This window comes from Anomaloglossus baeobatrachus, chromosome 11 (assembly GCF_048569485.1).
Source record: "Anomaloglossus baeobatrachus isolate aAnoBae1 chromosome 11, aAnoBae1.hap1, whole genome shotgun sequence".
Taxonomy (NCBI): Eukaryota; Metazoa; Chordata; class Amphibia; order Anura; family Aromobatidae; genus Anomaloglossus; species Anomaloglossus baeobatrachus.
Window position 1 is genome coordinate 17,685,034 of NC_134363.1, and position 19,908 is coordinate 17,704,941.

At 46.0% G+C, this 19,908-nt stretch overlaps 1 protein-coding gene across 1 annotated transcript in view; it reads left to right on the top strand.

Moving 5' to 3' along the window:
- The window catches only part of LOC142257078 (uncharacterized), a 31,252-nt gene extending 13,526 nt beyond the window's left edge, over positions 1-17,726 (top strand). Inside the window, exons 5-6 of the mRNA XM_075329150.1 lie at positions 9,288-9,437; positions 14,981-17,726. Of these exons, the coding sequence (XP_075185265.1) occupies positions 9,288-9,437; positions 14,981-15,132 (302 nt within the window). The 3' untranslated portion in view covers positions 15,133-17,726. The remainder of the gene's footprint in view (positions 1-9,287; positions 9,438-14,980) is intronic.
- Positions 17,727-19,908: the final 2,182 nt, after the last annotated feature.

Here is a 19,908-nt window from a genome sequence, read left to right on the forward strand (position 1 = left end):
TAAAGGCTTAAATTAACATTTTAAAATTCCATGGTTTAAACTCCATTAAAAGGGAAACAGAAGACGCGTTTTGGATCCAACAGATCCTTACTCATATCTTCATCCCCTTTCCTGTACCAGGAATTGCAATCGGTGGTGGAGTGGCTGATAAGTAGAGTTGAGCGCGGTTCGTGGTTCGTGGTTCTCCAGTTCTAGGCTCGAGTGATTTTGGGGCATGTTCTAGATCGAACTAGAACTCGAGCTTTTTGCAAAAGCTCGATAGTTCTAGAAACGTTCGAGAACGGTTCTAGCAGCCAAAAAACAGCTAAATCTTAGCTTGGTTTCTGCTGTAATAGTGTAAGTCACTCTGTGAATCAAACTATTATCACATTTCAGTGTATAGTGTGCGTGAACAGCGCCTTCAGATCACTGCTGTTTCTATAATGGCGATCGCCATTTTTTTTTTTTTTTTCTTGTCTTCCTTCCCTAAGCGCGCGCGTCTTGTGGGGCGGGCCAGCATGTCAGCCAATCACAGACACACACACACCTAAGTGGACTTTGAGGCAGAGAAGCAACGGCATGTGTGATAGGATCTGCATGTCACATGTCCCTGCATTATAAAACCGGACATTTTCTTCACGATCGCCATTATCTGCCTTCTGCGTCTTTGGTGTCAGACATCACTGTCGCAGTTCCGTCCTTTGTCCTATCGCCGATACAGCTGTATGCGCTGCATACACAGCGTTAGACAGCTTAGGGAGAGCACATTCTAGCAGTCCTTTTAAGGGCTCGTACCGGCAGGGTCAGAGAGCCATAAGTGACAGGTCCTGCAAACAGCAACAGCGTCTGTGTAGCCCAGGTCAGGGATTTCCTCCCTGCATTTCACCATTAGGAGGGAATAGAAAGGCAGGCTTCCATTCCTCTACCCAGAGCACCACAATCCTGCCACTGTACCCTCTTGTCCTCTGCACACTCCAACTCATTCTAACTAAGCCATTATACTAGCAAACACTCAGTGTACCTAGTGGCATCCTATCTGTGGCTATTGGACTTTGCTATAGTCCCACTAGTGCAAAGACATTTGCAGAGCACATCTGCCTGCATTGCACACTCCAAGTTTTTTAAACTCAGCCATTATACTAGCAAACACACAGTGTACCTAGTGGCATCCTATACGTGGCTATTGGACTTTGCTATAGTCCCACTAGTGCCAAGACATTTGCAGAGCGCATCTGCCTGCGTTGCACACTCCAACTAATTATAACGAAGCCATTATACTAGCAAACACACAGTGTACCTAGTGGCATCCTATACGTGGCTATTGGACTTTGCTATAGTCCCACTAGTGCCAAGACATTTGCAGAGCGCATCTGCCTGCGTTGCACACTCCAACTAATTATAACGAAGCCATTATACTAGCACACACTCAGTGTACCTAGTGGCATCCTATACGTGGCTATTGGACTTTGCTATAGTCCCACTAGGGCCAAGACATTTGCAGAGCACATCTGCCTGCATTGCACACTCCATGTTTTTTAAACTAAGCAATTTTACTAGCAAACACTCAGTGTACCTAGTGGCATCCTATACGTGGCTATTGGACTTTGCTATAGTCCCACTAGTGCAAAGACATTAGCAGAGCACATCTGCCTGCATTGCACACTCCAACTAATTATAACGAAGCCATTATACTAGCAAACACTCAGTGTACCTAGTGGCATCCTATACGTGGCTATTGGACTTTGCTATAGTCCCACTAGTGCCAAGACATTTGCAGAGCGCATCTGCCTGCGTTGCACACTCCAACTAATTATAACGAAGCCATTATACTAGCACACACTCAGTGTACCTAGTGGCATCCTATACGTGGCTATTGGACTTTGCTATAGTCCCACTAGTGCCAAGACATTTGCAGAGCGCATCTGCCTGCGTTGCACACTCCAACTAATTATAACGAAGCCATTATACTAGCACACACTCAGTGTACCTAGTGGCATCCTATACGTGGCTATTGGACTTTGCTATAGTCCCACTAGTGCCAAGACATTTGCAGAGCGCATCTGCCTGCGTTGCACACTACAACAAATTATAACGAAGCCATTATACTAGCAAACACTCAGTGTACCTAGTGGCATCCTATACGTGGCTATTGGACTTTGCTATAGTCCCACTAGTGCCAAGACATTTGCAGAGCGCATCTGCCTGCGTTGCACACTCCAACAAATTATAACGAAGCCATTATACTAGCAAACACTCAGTGTACCTAGTGGCATCCTATACGTGGCTATTGGACTTTGCTATAGTCCCACTAGTGCCAAGACATTTGCAGAGCGCATCTGCCTGCGTTGCACACTCCAACAAATTATAACGAAGCCATTATACTAGCAAACACTCAGTGTACCTAGTGGCATCCTATACGTGGCTATTGGACTTTGCTATAGTCCCACTAGTGCCAAGACATTTGCAGAGCGCATCTGCCTGCGTTGCACACTCCAACTAATTATAACGAAGCCATTATACTAGCACACACTCAGTGTACCTAGTGGCATCCTATATGTGGCTATTGGACTTTGCTATAGTCCCACTAGTGCCAAGACATTTGCAGAGCGCATCTGCCTGCGTTGCACACTACAACAAATTATAACGAAGCCATTATACTAGCACACACTCAGTGTACCTAGTGGCATCCTATACGTGGCTATTGGACTTTGCTATAGTCCCACTAGTGCCAAGACATTTGCAGCACGTCTGCCTGCGTTGCACACTCCAACGAATTATAACTAAGTTACATTGTCAGGGATATTTATTCTTTATTATTCTGCTGTTAATAAAGCTAGACCACCACTGCAATCTTCACCACCTCTCAATTTTTACTACCACATTTTCAGTCCACAATCTTGTCGCAATCAACATGAGTGGCAAAATGACAGATGCTGGTGGAAAGGGGAAGAGGCGTGGTGGAAAAGGCAAAAAATGTTTTGTCAGTGGGGAAGGTGGCAAAGCTCCATTATCATCTGCTGAAGATAGACCATCTACTAGCAAAAGTAAGATGTCTACTACTTATTGTGGACAATCCGATGTGCTCCCTTTTTTACGGACACGAACAAGAGGAACAAAGGTAGATGATGGGCAAAAAAGGAAAATGCTTGAATGGATCTCAAGTGGTCCAACAAGTGCCCTCTCAGCCACTTCAAGTACCGCATCCAAAAAACACCATTCCTCTGAGTTGTCATCCCAATCACACTTGATTTCTCCCAGCTCTGAAGTCTCCATCAGCCCTGCACAGTATGGTGGAACTGAGATGGCTGAGTCTGCAGAGCTGTTCAGTCACACTATAGCCTGGGAATCAGAGGTCTGCTCCCAAGCTACAGTGAGTACAGAACAGGAAATGGTCTGCAGTGATGCCCAGAACCTTTGTGACTCAGATTCAGGCCGTGAGGACCAAGTTTCTGAGCATAATGTTGACCCTTTGTCACAAACTGTAACACCTGTGGTTATAGACAATGAGGAACATACTGATGAAGATGAGACGCAGATACCCGATTGGGATGACAACTTAAATATTCGGTCAGGGCAAGAAGAGGCTCGGTCTGAGGGGGAGGGGAGTGCAAACACAACAATTGATGATGACGTTCTAGATCCCACCTACTGTCAACCCCCAGTCAGGCACTCGAGGAGGTCAACAGAGGCGGTGGAGGAGGATGCAACCGACGACGAAGTTACCTTGCGCCTTCCTGGACAGAGTCGGAGCACTGGTAGCACGTCTACAACTGCATCCTCAGCCACCACTCTGCCTATGAGCATTATTCGGGGTGGATCAACAGGTCGCATGGCCTCTAAGCCTTGCCTAGCCTGGGCCTTTTTTCACATCGAAAAAGATCGCCCAACTCATGTGATATGTAACATTTGTCATGATTCTGTTAGTAGAGGTCAAAACCTCAGCAGTTTGACAACTTCTTCCATGAATCGTCACATGAATAAATATCATAAGTCCCGGTGGGAAGCTCACCGTGCTGCAATGCCGGCTAGCGGAGCGAACCATCCACCGCCCACCCCTTCCAGTGCATCCGCGCGCTCTTCATCTTCTAGGACTGTGGGGACAGCTGTCACACCTGTTTTTCCACGCAAAACTTCCACCACTGTAACCGCAACAGGCAGTTTGCTTGTAAGGTCGTCAGTTGGTTTGGAAGGGGAAACAAGTGAGTGTGTACAGCTCTCTCAGACATCGATAGCACCAACGTTGGATGAAGGCAACATCATGTCTCCGCCTGCACTTTCCTCACAAACCTGCATTTTTCCAGGGACACCCTACTCAACACCGTCTACACACAGCAGCCAGATCTCTGTCCCTCAGATGTGGTCAAATAAAAGGCCACTTCCTCCGACCCATGACAAAGCTAAGAGGTTGACTCTATCCCTCTGTAAGCTGTTGGCTACCGAAATGCTGCCTTTCCGCCTAGTGGACACACAGGATTTTAGAGACCTTATGTCTGTCGCTGTGCCCCAGTACCAGATGCCTAGTCGCCACTACTTCTCTAAGAAAGGTGTGCCCGCGCTACACCAGCATGTCGCACACAACATCACCGCTTCCTTGAGAAACTCTGTGTGTGAACGGGTGCATTTCACCACCGATACTTGGACCAGTAAGCATGGACAGGGACGTTACATGTCGCTGACTGGGCACTGGGTAACTATGGTGATAGATGGTGAAGGGTCTGCTGCACAAGTCTTGCCGTCCCCACGACTTGTGTGTCAATCCTCTGTCTGTCCAAGTTCCGCCACAGCTTCTGCATCCTCCACCTCATCTGGGTCCTCCACCTCCGCCCCAAGCCTGCCTGGTCAGGCCACCAGCGTTCTCACTGCGCAGAAGGAATCACGCACGCCTCATTACTATGCTGGCAGCCGAGCGCAACGGCATCAGGCGGTCTTTAGCTTGACATGTCTTGGTAATAAGAGTCACACAGCTGAGGAGTTGTGGTCAGCTCTGCGGTCCGAGTTTAATAAATGGTTGTCTCCACTCAACCTGCAGCCTGGTAAGGCCGTGTGCGACAATGCTGCAAACCTGGGTGCGGCCCTTCGCCTGGGCAAGGTGACACACGTACCTTGTATGGCTCACGTGTTGAACCTTGTCGTGCAGCAATTTTTAACACACTATCCCGGCCTAGATGGCCTTCTGAACAGGGCACGAAAACTGTCTGCTCACTTCCGGCGTTCAAGCGCCGCAGCTGAGCGACTTGCATCGCTCCAGAAGTCTTTCGGCCTGCCGGTTCATCGCCTGAAATGCGATGTGGCGACACGCTGGAATTCAACTCTACACATGTTACAGCGACTGTGGCAGCACCGCAGAGCCCTGGTGCAATACGTCATGACGTATAGCCTGGGCCAACGAGATGCAGAGGTGGGGCAGATCACCCTGATGGAGTGGTCTCAGATCAAGGACCTATGCACCCTTCTGCACAGTTTCGACATGGCGACGAATATGTTTAGCTCTGACAATGCCATTATCAGCATGACGATTCCAGTCATTTACATGCTGGAGCACACGCTAAACACTATTCGGAGTCAGGGGGTGGGACAACATGAAGGGGAGGAACTACAGGAGGATTCATATGTGCAAGGGACAACAACATCACCAAGATCCAGACGTTCATCATCACCAACGCAGCAGGCATGGGACCATGGGGAACAGGGATCGACAAGGGCGCATAGTAGCAGGCGAAAAGTTGAGCAAGGTGCAGGAGAACATGAAGAAATGGAGGACGAACTGTCCATGGACATGGAAGACTCAGCGGATGAGGGAGACCTTGGTCAAATTTCAGTTGAAAGAGGTTGGGGGGAGATGTCAGAGGAAGAAAGAACGGTTAGCACCTCTATGCCACAAACACAGCGTGGACTTGGTCCGCATGGCTGCGCAAGACACATGAGTGCCTTCTTGTTGCACTACCTCCAACATGACAGTCGTATTGTCAAAATTAGAAGTGATGATGACTACTGGATTGCCACACTATTAGATCCCCGGTACAAGTCCAAATTTTGTGACATAATTCCAGCCATAGAAAGGGACGCACGTATGCAGGAGTATCAGCAGAAGCTGTTACTCGATCTTAGCTCGGCTTTTCCACCAAACAACCGTGCAGGTGCAGGGAGGGAATCTCCCAGTTGTAACTTGACAAACATGGGACGGTCTCGTCATCTTCACCAGTCTACCCGTACCAGTAGGACCGTATCTGGTGCCGGTAACAGCAATTTTATGGAATCTTTTCATAATTTTTTTAGACCCTCTTTTGCAAGGCCACCAGAGACAACAAGTCTGACACATAGTCAACGGCTGGAGAGGATGATACAGGAGTATCTCCAAATGAACATCGATGCCATGACTGTGCAACTGGAGCCTTGCTCCTTTTGGGCTTCAAACATAGAAAAATGGCCAGAGCTCTCCAGTTACGCCTTGGAGATTTTGTCGTGTCCAGCTGCCAGCGTTGTCTCTGAACGTGTATTCAGTGCTGCTGGGTGTGTGCTGACAGATAAGCGCACGCGTCTGTCCAGTGACAATGTGGACAGACTGACGTTCATCAAAATGAACAAGTCATGGATCCAGAAGGAATTTACTACCCCTGTGTCATCCTGGGGAGAGTAAATGCTTGTGGATTTGGAATGTGCTTGATGCAAATCAAAACATCCTGTTTGCAACTAGGGCCCAAGTGCTGCCACTGAAGGGGTGTGTGTGTGGCCCAATTTTTGGAAAAAAGGGAGACTCCGCTTGGAGTAACCCTTGCTTGCTGTGTTTTTAAAAGAAGCCAAGATGAACAGAGCTGGGATCAGGAAAGACTTTGCTACCTACCCCGGTGTCATCCTGGGGACGGATAAGAATGGCGTATTTTTGAATGTGCTTGATGCAAATCTAGCTGTGAAGTGTACAACTGGGGCACAACTGCTGCCACTGAAGGGGTGGGTGTGTGTGGGCCCAATTTTTGGAAAAAAGGGAGACTCCGCTTGGAGTAACCCTTGCTTGCTGTGTTTTTAAAAGAAGCCAAGATGAACAGAGCTGGGATCAGCAAAGACTTTGCTACCTACCCCGGTGTCATCCTGGGGACGGATAAGAATGGCGTATTTTTGAATGTGCTTGATGCAAATCAAAACATCCTGTTTGCAACTAGGGCCCAAGTGCTGCCACTGATGGGGTGGGTGTCTGTGTGGCCCAATTTTTGGAAAAGAAGGGAGACTCCGCTTGGAGTAACCCTTGCTTACATTGTTTTTAAAAGAAGCCAAGATGAACAAGTCATGGATCAGCAAAGACTTTATCTACGTACCCCGGTGTCATCCTGGGGACGGATAAGAATGGCGTATTTTTGAATGTGCTTGATGCAAATCAAAACATCCTGTTTGCAACTAGGGCCCAAGTGCTGCCACTGATGGGGTGGGTGTCTGTGTGGCCCAATTTTTGGAAAAAAGGGAGACTCCGCTTGGAGTAACCCTTGCTTGCTGTGTTTTTAAAAGAAGCCAAGATGAACAGAGCTGGGATCAGGAAAGACTTTGCTACCTACCCCGGTGTCATCCTGGGGACGGATAAGAATGGCGTATTTTTGAATGTGCTTGATGCAAATCTAGCTGTGAAGTGTACAACTGGGGCACAACTGCTGCCACTGAAGGGGTGGGTGTGTGTGGGCCCAATTTTTGGAAAAAAGGGAGACTCCGCTTGGAGTCACCTTGCGGTGTTTTACATGGTTTTAGAAGGGCGTGCCATGCCTATATCTGTGTGTCCTCCTCTTTTTCCTTGTCCAGCTGTTTTGTTTTCGCATGAGTATATGTCCTTGTCACTTTCCAATGTGTTTGAGTTGTTTGTCACCTTTAGGACACCTTTGAGGGTGTTTTCTAGGTGTTTTTCTGTGTTTGTGATTGCCTGCCATTGTTTCCTATGCAGTTCGAGTTCGGTTCGTCGAACGTTCGACAAACCGAACTCGAACGGGAGGTCCGTTCGGCGAACCAACCTCGAGCCGAACCGCGACCGGTTCGCTCATCTCTACTGATAAGTATTTTTTCGTTCTTTGTATAAAGCAAAGCTATGTTCTTCTGATGAGCATCTATGCTTTTTCTTCCAGTAACCTAAAATCTTATTTAACCTGACAGCAGCATCCTTGCAATTGGTCTATAAAATGCCATTTTTATCTCCCAAAAAACCCAACTCTCTTTTGGTGTGGGGGGCATTTTTACCATTTATTTTACCAATTTGTACCTAATTATATATTTTGTTTCCACTGCCCACATGCATGAACTTACATTTACATAAATAAAACATTTTCTACACTAAGCCCTCGATTTTCCAAATTCCATTATAACATAAAATTACCCTTCTCTGTATTATTTTGCAGATTTTTTTTACGTAAAAATATTGAAATTCTTCTCTATCTGCCATCTACAATAGTTAATACAACATTAATAAGTAAATTAAAAGGAAGAAAGCCCAATACTAACCGACTAACAAGCCTACAACCTACAATAGCCCTCAGTTCAGTAGACCACTGCGCAACCAGCTCTGTCCTCACCTATTGTACCATCACCCATTCCCTGTAGACTGTGAGCCCTCGCGGGCAGGGTCCTCTCTCCTCCTATACCAGTCTGTCTTGTACTGTTAATGATTGTTGTACGTATACCCTCTTTCACTTGTAAAGCGCCATGGAATAAATGGCGCGATAATAAATATTAATAATAATAATAATAATAATAATAATAATAAAACCTTCTTTAGTAACCCAATGTTGACTTTGACCAAGATAAACAAAGTGTATTTCATTAAAAACCACTCTATATTTCAATTACTGAGCCAGTTGTGAACCCAATTACGGAAATGTTCTCCTAGTCCCAATTCATTGTATGCCTAATCATCTATTATGGGATTTTCATGTCTAAATACCGAAGAGAAGAAGACGTTTGGTAGATTAGGTTTCCCCATAACATCCTTCATCATTTCACTCAGATTTTTGTAGGGGCCAACACTATACTTTTCCTATTTATTCAGTTGAAGAACATTTTGTTGGAAAAATTAGCCAAAGCTGGCAAATTCGAGTTTTTAATGATTTGGTCATGTCTAATAAACACATTTGAAGTTATAACTCACAAATAAAATTTTGAATTTTTAATAAGAAAAAACATTTTTTGCCCACTTGGATTTGCTGGAAATTTTGAAACTGCTTCACTTTTTGCTCCTGGAAGAGCATCCACCCTGCTTTGTGCGGCTCCACAGGACATAGACGCTACATGAGGGATCTCTACTACCGGTAAGCCGGCCTTTTTTCTATTTTTCTCTTTAGTTCCTCCAGAAGATCCAGCACCGAATGGTTTAGAATGTCCAACTGCCTACTGTACCGGCAATTTGCAAGAATGTAAAAAAGAAAAGAAGATGAATTGCACTGGATCCATGAATCAATGTTTCGAGTTTAGAGGAGACGTGACAGATCCAGGTGAGCAAATGATTTTCTTTACAGCAATGTATAAAGCAATGTAATGCATAATTTTCAGTAAAAATATCTGACTCTGCATGTTTTATAATCTGGATACGATCTGACTACTTTAAAGGGAGTACATAGAATTCTTAAAAACAGTTATATATATATATATATATATATATATATATATATATACACACACACACACACATATATGTATAATATGTAATATATTATATTATAATATAAATTTATTATTTGAATATATTATATATATGTATATATATATATATATATATATATATGTGTATATATATATATATATATATATATATATATATATATGTATATATATATATATATATATATATATATATATGTGTATGTATATATATATGTATATATATGTGTATATATATATATATATATATATATATATATATATAATTGCCTTATTCTGTCTGTCTGTCTGTCTGTCTTGCTCCAAAATTGTGTCCTTACGGTGACAAACAGCAGATTGGCCGCTCGCCTCGGCTCCGCCCCCCCGCACGGATTGGCCGTTCGCCTTGCCTCGGCTCCGCCCCCGCACGGATTAACTGCTCGCCCAGGCTCCGCCCCCCACACGGATTGGCCTCTCGTTCCGGCTCCCTGCACGCATTGGCAACTCGGCCACGCCCCGCCCCCCTCATGCATTGCACGCTCGCTCTAGCCCCGCCCCCTGCACGCATTCCCCGAAACAACATGGAGCCCCGACTCTCAGGTAAGTGCTGTACCCACGGGAGCCCACAACAGCGTACGCCACCAACCCAGGCGACACATACCCTCGCATTGCTGGGTTTGACGGCATACGCTGGTGTGGGCTCCCGTGCGAGCGGGGGGCGGGGTAAGCTGGTAACCATGTAATATTGTGTAGCATGGTTACCAGCGTACACCGGCTCCCAGGTGAGCGCATCAAGGTCCTGCAGCGGCGGAACACACACACACGCACACACATAAGAACAGACACACACACACACATCAGATCACACTCACTCTCACACACACCTCACACACACATCAGATCGCATCCACACACTCACATCATCCCGTGATATCGCTTGCTTCTCGGCGACGATACTGTGCGTGCAGTGACCTTCCAGGACCTGCCGGAGGATCACATGGCCGGAAGCATGTGGTATCTCCGGATTTTGTGATTGTGTGAGCGCTGTGCGATATCGTCAGTGTGTGTGTGAGTGTGTTCGGATGTGTGAGTGTGTGTGTGTGAGTGTATACGATCGGATCTGTCAGTGTTGGCAGAGGAGCACGGCGTGCAGCACAGCTGCTGGGACCGCCCACCGGTGGGCACAGGGAGAAGTGGGGTGTGTGTGTGAGTGTATGCGATCAGATGTGTGCGTGTATACTGTCTGATGTGTGACTGTGGAGCACGATGGGGGTGCACAGCATGGGGGATGGAGCACGATGGGGTGCACAGCATGTGGGATGGAGCACGATGGGGAGTGTGCAGCATGGGGGATGGAGCACGATGGGGAATGCGCAGCATGGGGGAAGGAGCACGATGGAGGGTGCGCAGCATGGGGGATGGAGCACGATGGGGGGTGCGCAGCATTTGGGATGGAGCACGATGAGGAGTGCGCAGCATGGGGGATGGAGCACATTTGGGAGTGCGCAGCATGGGGGATAGTGCACGATGGGGAGTGCGCAGCAAGGGGGATGGAGCACGTTTGGGAGTGCGCAGCATGAGGGATGGAGCACGATGGGGAATGTGCAGCATGAGAGATGGAGCACGATGGGGAATGCACAGCATGGGGGATGGAGCACAATGGGGAGTGCGCAGCATGGGTGATGGAGCACGATGGAGAGTGCACAGCATGGGGGATGGAGCACGATGGGGGGTGCGCAGCATGGGTGATGAAGCACGATGGGGGGGTGCGCAGCAAGGGGGATGGAGCATGCTTGGGAGTGTGCAGCATGGGGGATAGAGCATGATGGGGAGTGCGCAGCATGGGGGATGGAGCACAATGGGGAGTGCGCAGCATGAGGGATGGAGCACGTTTGGGAGTGTGCAGCATGGGGGATGAAACACGATGGGGAGTGCGCAGCATGGGGGATGGAGCACGATGGGGGGTGCACAGCATGGGGGATGGAGCACGTTTGGGAGTGTGCAGCATGGGGGATGGAGCACGATGGGGAGTGCACAGCATGGGGGATGGAGCACAATGGGGAGTGTGCAGCATGGGGGATGGAGCACGATGGGGGGTGCACAGCATGGGGGATGGAGCACGATGGGGGGTGCACAGCATGGGGGATGGAGCATGATGGGGGGTGCGCAGCATGGGGGATGGAGCACGATGGAGAGTGCGCAGCATGGGGGATGGAGCACGATGGGGGGTGCGCAGCATGGGGGATGGAGCACGATGGGGGGTGCGCAGCAAGGGGGATGGAGCATGCTTGGGAGTGTGCAGCATGGAGGATAGAGCATGATGGCGAGAGCGCAGCATGGGGGATGGAGCACGATGGGGAGTGCGCAGCATGGGGGATGTAGCACGTTTGGGAGTGCGAAGCATGGGGGATGGAGCACGATGGGGAATGCGCAGCATGGGGAATGGAGCACGATGGGGAGTGCGCAGCATGGGGGATGGAGCACAATGGGGAGTGCGCCGCATGGGGGATGGAGCACGTTTGGGAGTGTGCAGCATGGGGGATGGAGCACGATGTGGAGTGCGCAGCATGGGGGATGGAGCACGATGGGGAGTGCACAGCATGGGGGATGGAGCACGATGGGGGGTGCGCAGCATGGGGGATGGAGCACGTTTGGGAGTGTGCAGCATGGGGGATGGAGCACGATGGGGAGTGCACAGCATGGGGGATGGAGCACAATGGGGAGTGCGCAGCATGGGGGATGGCGCACAATGGGGAGTGCGCAGCATGGGGGATGGAGCACGATGGGGGGGGTGCAGCATGGGGGATGGAGCACGATGGCGGGTGCACAGCATGGCGGATGGAGCATGCTTGGGAGTGTGCAGCATGGGGGATAGAGCATGATGGGGAGTGCGCAGCATGGGGGATGGAGCACAATGGGGAGTGCGCAGCATGGGGGATGTAGCACGATGGGGAGTGCGCAGCATGGGGGATGTAGCACGATGGGGAGTGCGCAGCATGGGGGATGAAGCACAATGGGGAGTGCGCAGCATGGGGGATGGAGCACGTTTGGGAGTGTGCAGCATGGGGTATGGAGCACGATGTGGAGTGCGCAACATGGGAGATGGAGCACGATGGGGAGTGCGCAGCATGGGGGATGGAGCACAATGGGGGGTGCGCAGCATGGGGGATGGAGCACGTTTGGAAGTGTGCTGCATGGGGGATGGAGCACGATGGGGAGTGCGCAGCATGGGGGATGGAGCACGATGGGGGGTGCGCAGCATGGGGGATGGAGCACGATGTGGGGTGCACACCTCCCCCCAAAACACACACACACCGCCACACACGCACTGCACAACACACCACACACACACACTGGGAACCACAAACACCGCCCTACACAAACAACCACACACACAGACAACGCCGCACACACACAACACCCAACACACAAATACCACGGCACACACAAATATACGCACATGCCGCACATCACACACATTGCACAAAACATACCTCCCACCAAAACACACACACCCCACACCCACACAAACTGCGCAACACACACGCACAACGCTACAGACACACAGCGTTCCACAAACAACGCAACACACACAACGCAACACACTAGCAACACTGCTCTCACCCCCCGCCACACCCAGATAACACCCAGAACATGTACAGCCCACAGCCCCTACACAAACACTTGGTAACTACACACAACAACATCTATATATATATATATATATATATATATATATATATATATATATATAGATATATATATATATCTATATATATATCTATATATATATATATATATATATATATAGATATATATATATATATATCTATATATATATATATATATATATAAATAAAACAAAAATCATACGTTAACTACACAATACGTAAATTCTAGAATTCCCGATGCGTAGAATCGGGCCACCTTCTAGTATATATATATATATATATATATATATATATATATATATATATATATATATATATATATATATATATATATATATATATATATATATTTTATATATATATATAATCCAAGGAAGAAAGAGAGTCGCACTCCACGAAGATCTCCATGTTATTCCATTTTTATTTTTTAAAAGCATGCAGGTACAGGCGGTGGGGAGGTTGAGACAAGCCATACAACGCTGGACCGCTTGTACCTGCATGCTTTTAAAAAATAAAGATGGAATAACATAGAGATCTTTGAGGAGTGCGACTCTCTTTCTTCCTTGGATTATTTGCAGTCTGCACCAGGATCTCTTCCATGCTTTGCCGGGAATTGAATTACGGAATATACGGCAACACGTGGAGCAAGCGGTGCACCGGGTTTTCTTATACCTACTATATATATATATATATATATATATATATATATATTTATGTATAATATACTGTATGTAATATTTATATGTATTTCATATATATTACACATATATATACATATATATATATATATATATATATATATATATATATATATATATATATATATATATATATATATGTATATATATGTGTAATATATATGAAATACATATAAATATATACAGTATATTATACATAAATATATATATGTATATATATATGCACATATAGATATATATACAAGCAAATGTTTTGAGTATAGAATAGATGTGACAGATCCAGTTATGAAAATATTTATTTTTAAGTATGTATAAAGCAATTTCAAGAATAATTTTCAGCAAAAATATATATCTCTGTGTTTATTTGAAAACCTGGAATTTTCTGAATATATTAAAGGGGTGTACACACAATTAATTAGGCTCTAGATTCAAACAAAATTTAAAAAAACCCTAAAAGTATAGCAAAAATTTCAATCCCACTAGTATACAATATATATACTCTACAATGGAGTCCAGCAGTACAAAGGATAGATCAAAAAAAGCAGATTAAGCAGCAGTACAATACCTATTGTATCAAGAAAATACTCCAAATCACATAACCCACATAATTATACAGGAATTACCTCTAAAGCTGCCAATATTAAAATTCTACACTGTTTTCCCTCTACAGGGTCATTAAAAAGTAAATTAAAAAGAAAAAGACCCAATACTGACTCCTTGTAAACCTGTTGAGACAAAAATAAGACTGACCTCCTATCACATGATCACAGGTCCTTCTCTATCACTGCTGAGCTCTGATCTTTCATCTAAAGATCAAATAGTGGTCAAAAATATTTGCAAGTCAGGAAAAGGTGATTTGACCATTAGCTCCCTCAACTCAGAGACCCATTACCAGTGTGGTTATCTGCTCCATCTTTCATTGTAGTTGTCATTGGTTACATTGATACTGAAATGTATCTGTATCTAAAATTAAAATGGGGCATAATATATTTTACCTAGTAATGTCTGTTCATTTTTTTTTATCTCCAGGTGACACAGAGGGGAATTTTTCTGTTAAAGGTTGTATTAGCTCTGATTCCTGCAAATTTAACTTTGACAGCGCCATTGGGGTTTCCGAAATAAAGAAGAAGTTTGTGAACTGTTATACGTTACATCATGATAAAGGCAACTTCAGTGAATGAAGAAAAAAATCACCATCTTTAATTTTTTTTATTTTCCTCTTTTCTGTATTAATTACCAAAACAATAGTAATTTTACTTATAGAGCTAAAAATAATAGTAAAAGTTATTGCACATTCACATACTTTTTATGAGTAGCTTAGATTGTATACGATTAGGGATGATCGAATACCTCAAATATTCGGCTTTGCGAATGTTCAACGAACAACTCGTCGCTATGCGAATATTCGATGTGCAATGTAAGTCTATGGGAAGCCTGAATAGTTTTGAATAGTTGTTATTCGGCTTCTCATAGACTTACATTGCACATCGAATATTCGTGACTAGTCAAATAGTGGCGACCTATTCGGAAAATATTCGCAAAGCCGAATATTTGAGGTATTCAATCATCCCTATATACGATGCCTTATCTATAATCTGGAGGTAGCAGAATATGGCCTTGGATCCAATAGATGTGTAATAACTTTACTAGAAAGAAGTTATGTAATTTCCATGTCCAAATATGTTCATTAGAGATGGAAAAATTTATTCGAGGCAAATTAATTCTCCTTATTCTGAATTTTTGCAATTTGCTTCGAGTCAGCTAGCCTAAAATGTTGGCTCTAACCTATCCAATCTCCACAGCCTTCCATCTGGTCCTATTGCAGTTCTTTTTGGCTCTTCTATAATTTAATCTAGTGCCAGGAGTTCCTGCATGGAAAAGGACTCAGGCTTTGCAACGTGCATGGTGATATCATGGTGCTTTGGTCATGGAACTGACTAGGTCTCAAGCAAAGCTCAACATGATATCTAAGTCCTTCTCAATGCCAGAAGACCCAACGCCAAGTGAAGATGTTCAAAGAGGACCAGTTGCACGGAGGAAATGGAAATACTGGTGACTGGTTGCATGGAGGACCAGATAAAGGGTTGAGTAGGTGGACAGAAGGGTGAATATTTTTAACATATTTTTCATGCTCTGAAGATCTGGGGAAACCATATAACATAATAGTTACTCAAACATCCAGACATTGTTTTTCTGAGCAGTACAGTGCCGGAAAAAATAAAATCTTCCTTCGCCTACTATCTGGTCATCTAACTGTCCTATTTTGGCTCTTTTGTCCTCTTCACTCAATGTCATGTGTTGGGACATTATGACACAGTGTTTATGGTTAAAGGCTGCTTTACACGCTGCGATATCGTGACCGATATCGCTAGCGTGGGTACTTGCCCCCATCGGTTGTGCGACATGGGCAAATCGCTGCCCGTGGCGCACAACATCGCGCTGACCAGTCAAACTACTTACCTGCCCTGCAACGTTGCTGTGACCGGCGAAACGCCTCCTTTCTAAGGGGGTGGTTCGTTCAGCATCACAGCGACGTCACAGCATCGTCACTGAACCACCGCCCAATAGAAGCGGAGGGGCGGAGATGAGCGGGACGTAACATCCCGCCCACCTCCTTCATCCCGCATTGTGGGTGGGAGGCAGGTAAGGAGAGGTTCCTCATTCCTGCGGTGTCACTCGTACCGATGTGTGATTCCGCAGGAACGAGGAACAACTTCTTTACTGCTGCAGCAGCGATATTCGAGAATGGACCCCCATGTCACCGATGAGCGATTTTGCACGCTTTTGCAACGATGCAAAATCGCTCATAGGCGTCACACGCAAAGACATCGCTAAAGCGACTGGATGTGCGTCACAATAGCCGTGACCTCAACGAGATCGCTCGGGCGATGTCGCAGCATGTAAAGCCTGCTTAACTGTCCTATTTTGGCTTTTTTGTCATCTTCACTCAATGTCATGTGTTGGGACATTGTGACACAGTGTTTAAGGTTAAGGCACTTACTATATCGCAAATGATGGTCATTCCAACGTCCAAGGTCTACAACGTTCCAGAAGCCCCAGTGCCGAGAGGAGATCCTGGCAGTGCCAAAAAGGACATTTGGAGAACAGGGGTCGTGGAGGATGGGTTGATGGGTTGATGGGCTGAAAAAGTGAGCAGGTTCTGAGGTCTGCTGAGACCACACACCATAATAACAAACAATATTGATACAAATCAAATTTCGTAGCCATATTTTGTCAAATTGAAAATATGAGTTTCACCAGTTTCACTCAACATTTTTGTTTAGAAGCCAAAAAACCAAACACCACTGAGTGATTGGAGCAAGGTCATAATAGAATGTATTATAGTTCGCCATTTTATAAATAATAGAGCTATATGACTTCTTTGCATTCCCAATCAATGACAGATGGAATTGTAAGTTTCAAATTGGTAATGATTATGAATTGACTGATGACTAAAATTCCCAAAAATGTTTTGGGATTTTCCAGTAAACTATTTTTTATCCCCCTACATTTGCAAGATTTCTGTTTGCTGTCAGTGGGGGGAGCATTCTTTTTTAGAGTCTGCAAACTCTGGACAAATGTAGTTAATTTTGTTGGTTACAGGAATGGAGATTAAGAAAGGAGAACACAGAAAGGGCAATCTTCCTAAAAAATGCCGGAGTTTCCCACTGACCTGACTTCCATTATACATGGGTACTTGAGTTGCCCCCAACCGAGCAGTCAACTGCTCGTTACAAGTACCTAGCACCTGAGCATGGTAGTGCCCGCTCATCACTAGTTATGAGTACGGAGCAACCGAGCATGGTAGTGCCCGCTCATAACTAGTTATGAGTACGGAGCAACCGAGCATGGTAGTGCCCGCTCATCACTAGTTACAAGTACCTAGCACCCAAGCATGGTAGTGCCCGCTCATCACTAGTTACCAGTACAGAGCACCTGAGCATGGTAGTGCCCGCTCATCACTAGTTACCAGTACTGAGCACCCAAGCATGGTAGTGCCCGCTCATCACTAGTTACCAGTACTGAGCACCCGAGCATGGTAGTGCCTGCTCATCACTAGTTACCAGTACTGAGCACCCGAGCATGGTAGTGCCCGCTCATCACTAGTTACCAGTACTGAGCACCCGAGCATGGTAGTGCCCGCTCATCACTAGTTACCAGTACTGAGCACCTGAGCATGGTAGTGCCCGCTCATCACTAGTTACCAGTACTGAGCACCCGAGCATGGTAGTGCCCGCTCATCACTAGTTACCAGTACTGAGCACCCGAGCATGGTAAAGCTCGCTCATCACTAGTTACCAGTACTGAGCACCCGAGCATGGTAGTGCCCGCTCATCACTAGTTACCAGTACTGAGCACCCGAGCATGGTAGTGCTCGCTCATCACTAGTTACCAGTACTGAGCACCTGAGCATGGTAGTGCCCGCTCATCACTAGTTACCAGTACAGAGCACCCAAGCATGGTAGTGCCCGCTCATCACTAGTTACCAGTACAGAGCACCTGAGCATGGTAGTGCCCGCTCAACACTAGTTACAAGTACAAAGCACCCGAGCATAGTAGTGCCAACTCATCACTAGTTACGAGTACTGGGCACTTGAGCATGGTAGTTCCCGCTCCTCACTAGTTACGAGTACAGAGCACCCGAGCATGGTAGTGCCCGCTCATCACTAGTTATGAGTACGGAGCAACCGAGCATGGTAGTGCCCGCTCATCACTAGTTATGAGTACGGAGCAACCGAGCATGGTAGTGCCCGCTCATAACTAGTTATGAGTACGGAGCAACCGAGCATGGTAGTGCCCGCTCATCACTAGTTACCAGTACTGAGCACCCAAGCATGGTAGTGCCCGCTCATCACTAGTTACCAGTACTGAGCACCCGAGCATGGTAGTGCCCGCTCATCACTAGTTACCAGTACTGAGCACCCGAGCATGGTAGTGCCCGCTCATCACTAGTTACCAGTACTGAGCACCCGAGCATGGTAGTGCCCGCTCATCACTAGTTACCAGTACTGAGCACCTGAGCATGGTAGTGCCCGCTCATCACTAGTTACCAGTACTGAGCACCCGAGCATGGTAGTGCTCGCTCATCACTAGTTACCAGTACTGAGCACCTGAGCATGGTAGTGCCCGCTCATCACTAGTTACCAGTACAGAGCACCCGAGCATGGTAGTGCCCGCTCAACACTAGTTACAAGTACAAAGCACCCGAGCATGGTAGTGCCCGCTCATCACTAGTTACCAGTACAGAGCACCTGAGCATGGTAGTGCCCGCTCAACACTAGTTACAAGTACAAAGCACCCGAGCATGGTAGTGCCCACTCATCACTAGTTACGAGTACTGGGCACTTGAGCATGGTAGTGCCCGCTCCTCATTAGTTACGAGTACAGAGCACCTGAGCATGGTAGTGCCCGCTCATCACTAGTTACGAGTACTGAGCACTCGAGCATGGTAGTGCTCGCTCATCACTAGTTATGCGTGCCAAGCACTCGAGCATGGTAGTGCCCGCTCATCACTATTAATATTTATACATCTAATCTTATTAAGTCACTGCAATGCATAGGTGTCCCAATATTTATAGTATTTAGTAATGTTTATTTCATCATATATTCATCCTTGTTGTTTGGGCAACACTAGGCTATTTTAGGGTTCCATTTGTTGGCATAGGTCCAAAATTCCACCATTGTCTTTATAGGGTATTTGACATAGTTTATCATAAACACAAAGCTCCATCGGCTGCAGATATATATTATATAAAATGATCACACTTGGATTTAATAATTTATGAAAATAAAAATGGTATTCAATGTTGGAACTTTATTTTAGAGCGCCTGAAGGAGAAACAAACAATATCAAGCTTGTTCACACAGTGACACTGTATCCAGCTACAATTCCTCAGGGAAAATAAATATACGAGTTTAAACTTAGTTTTGGATAATTAAACATTACGCGAAGACAA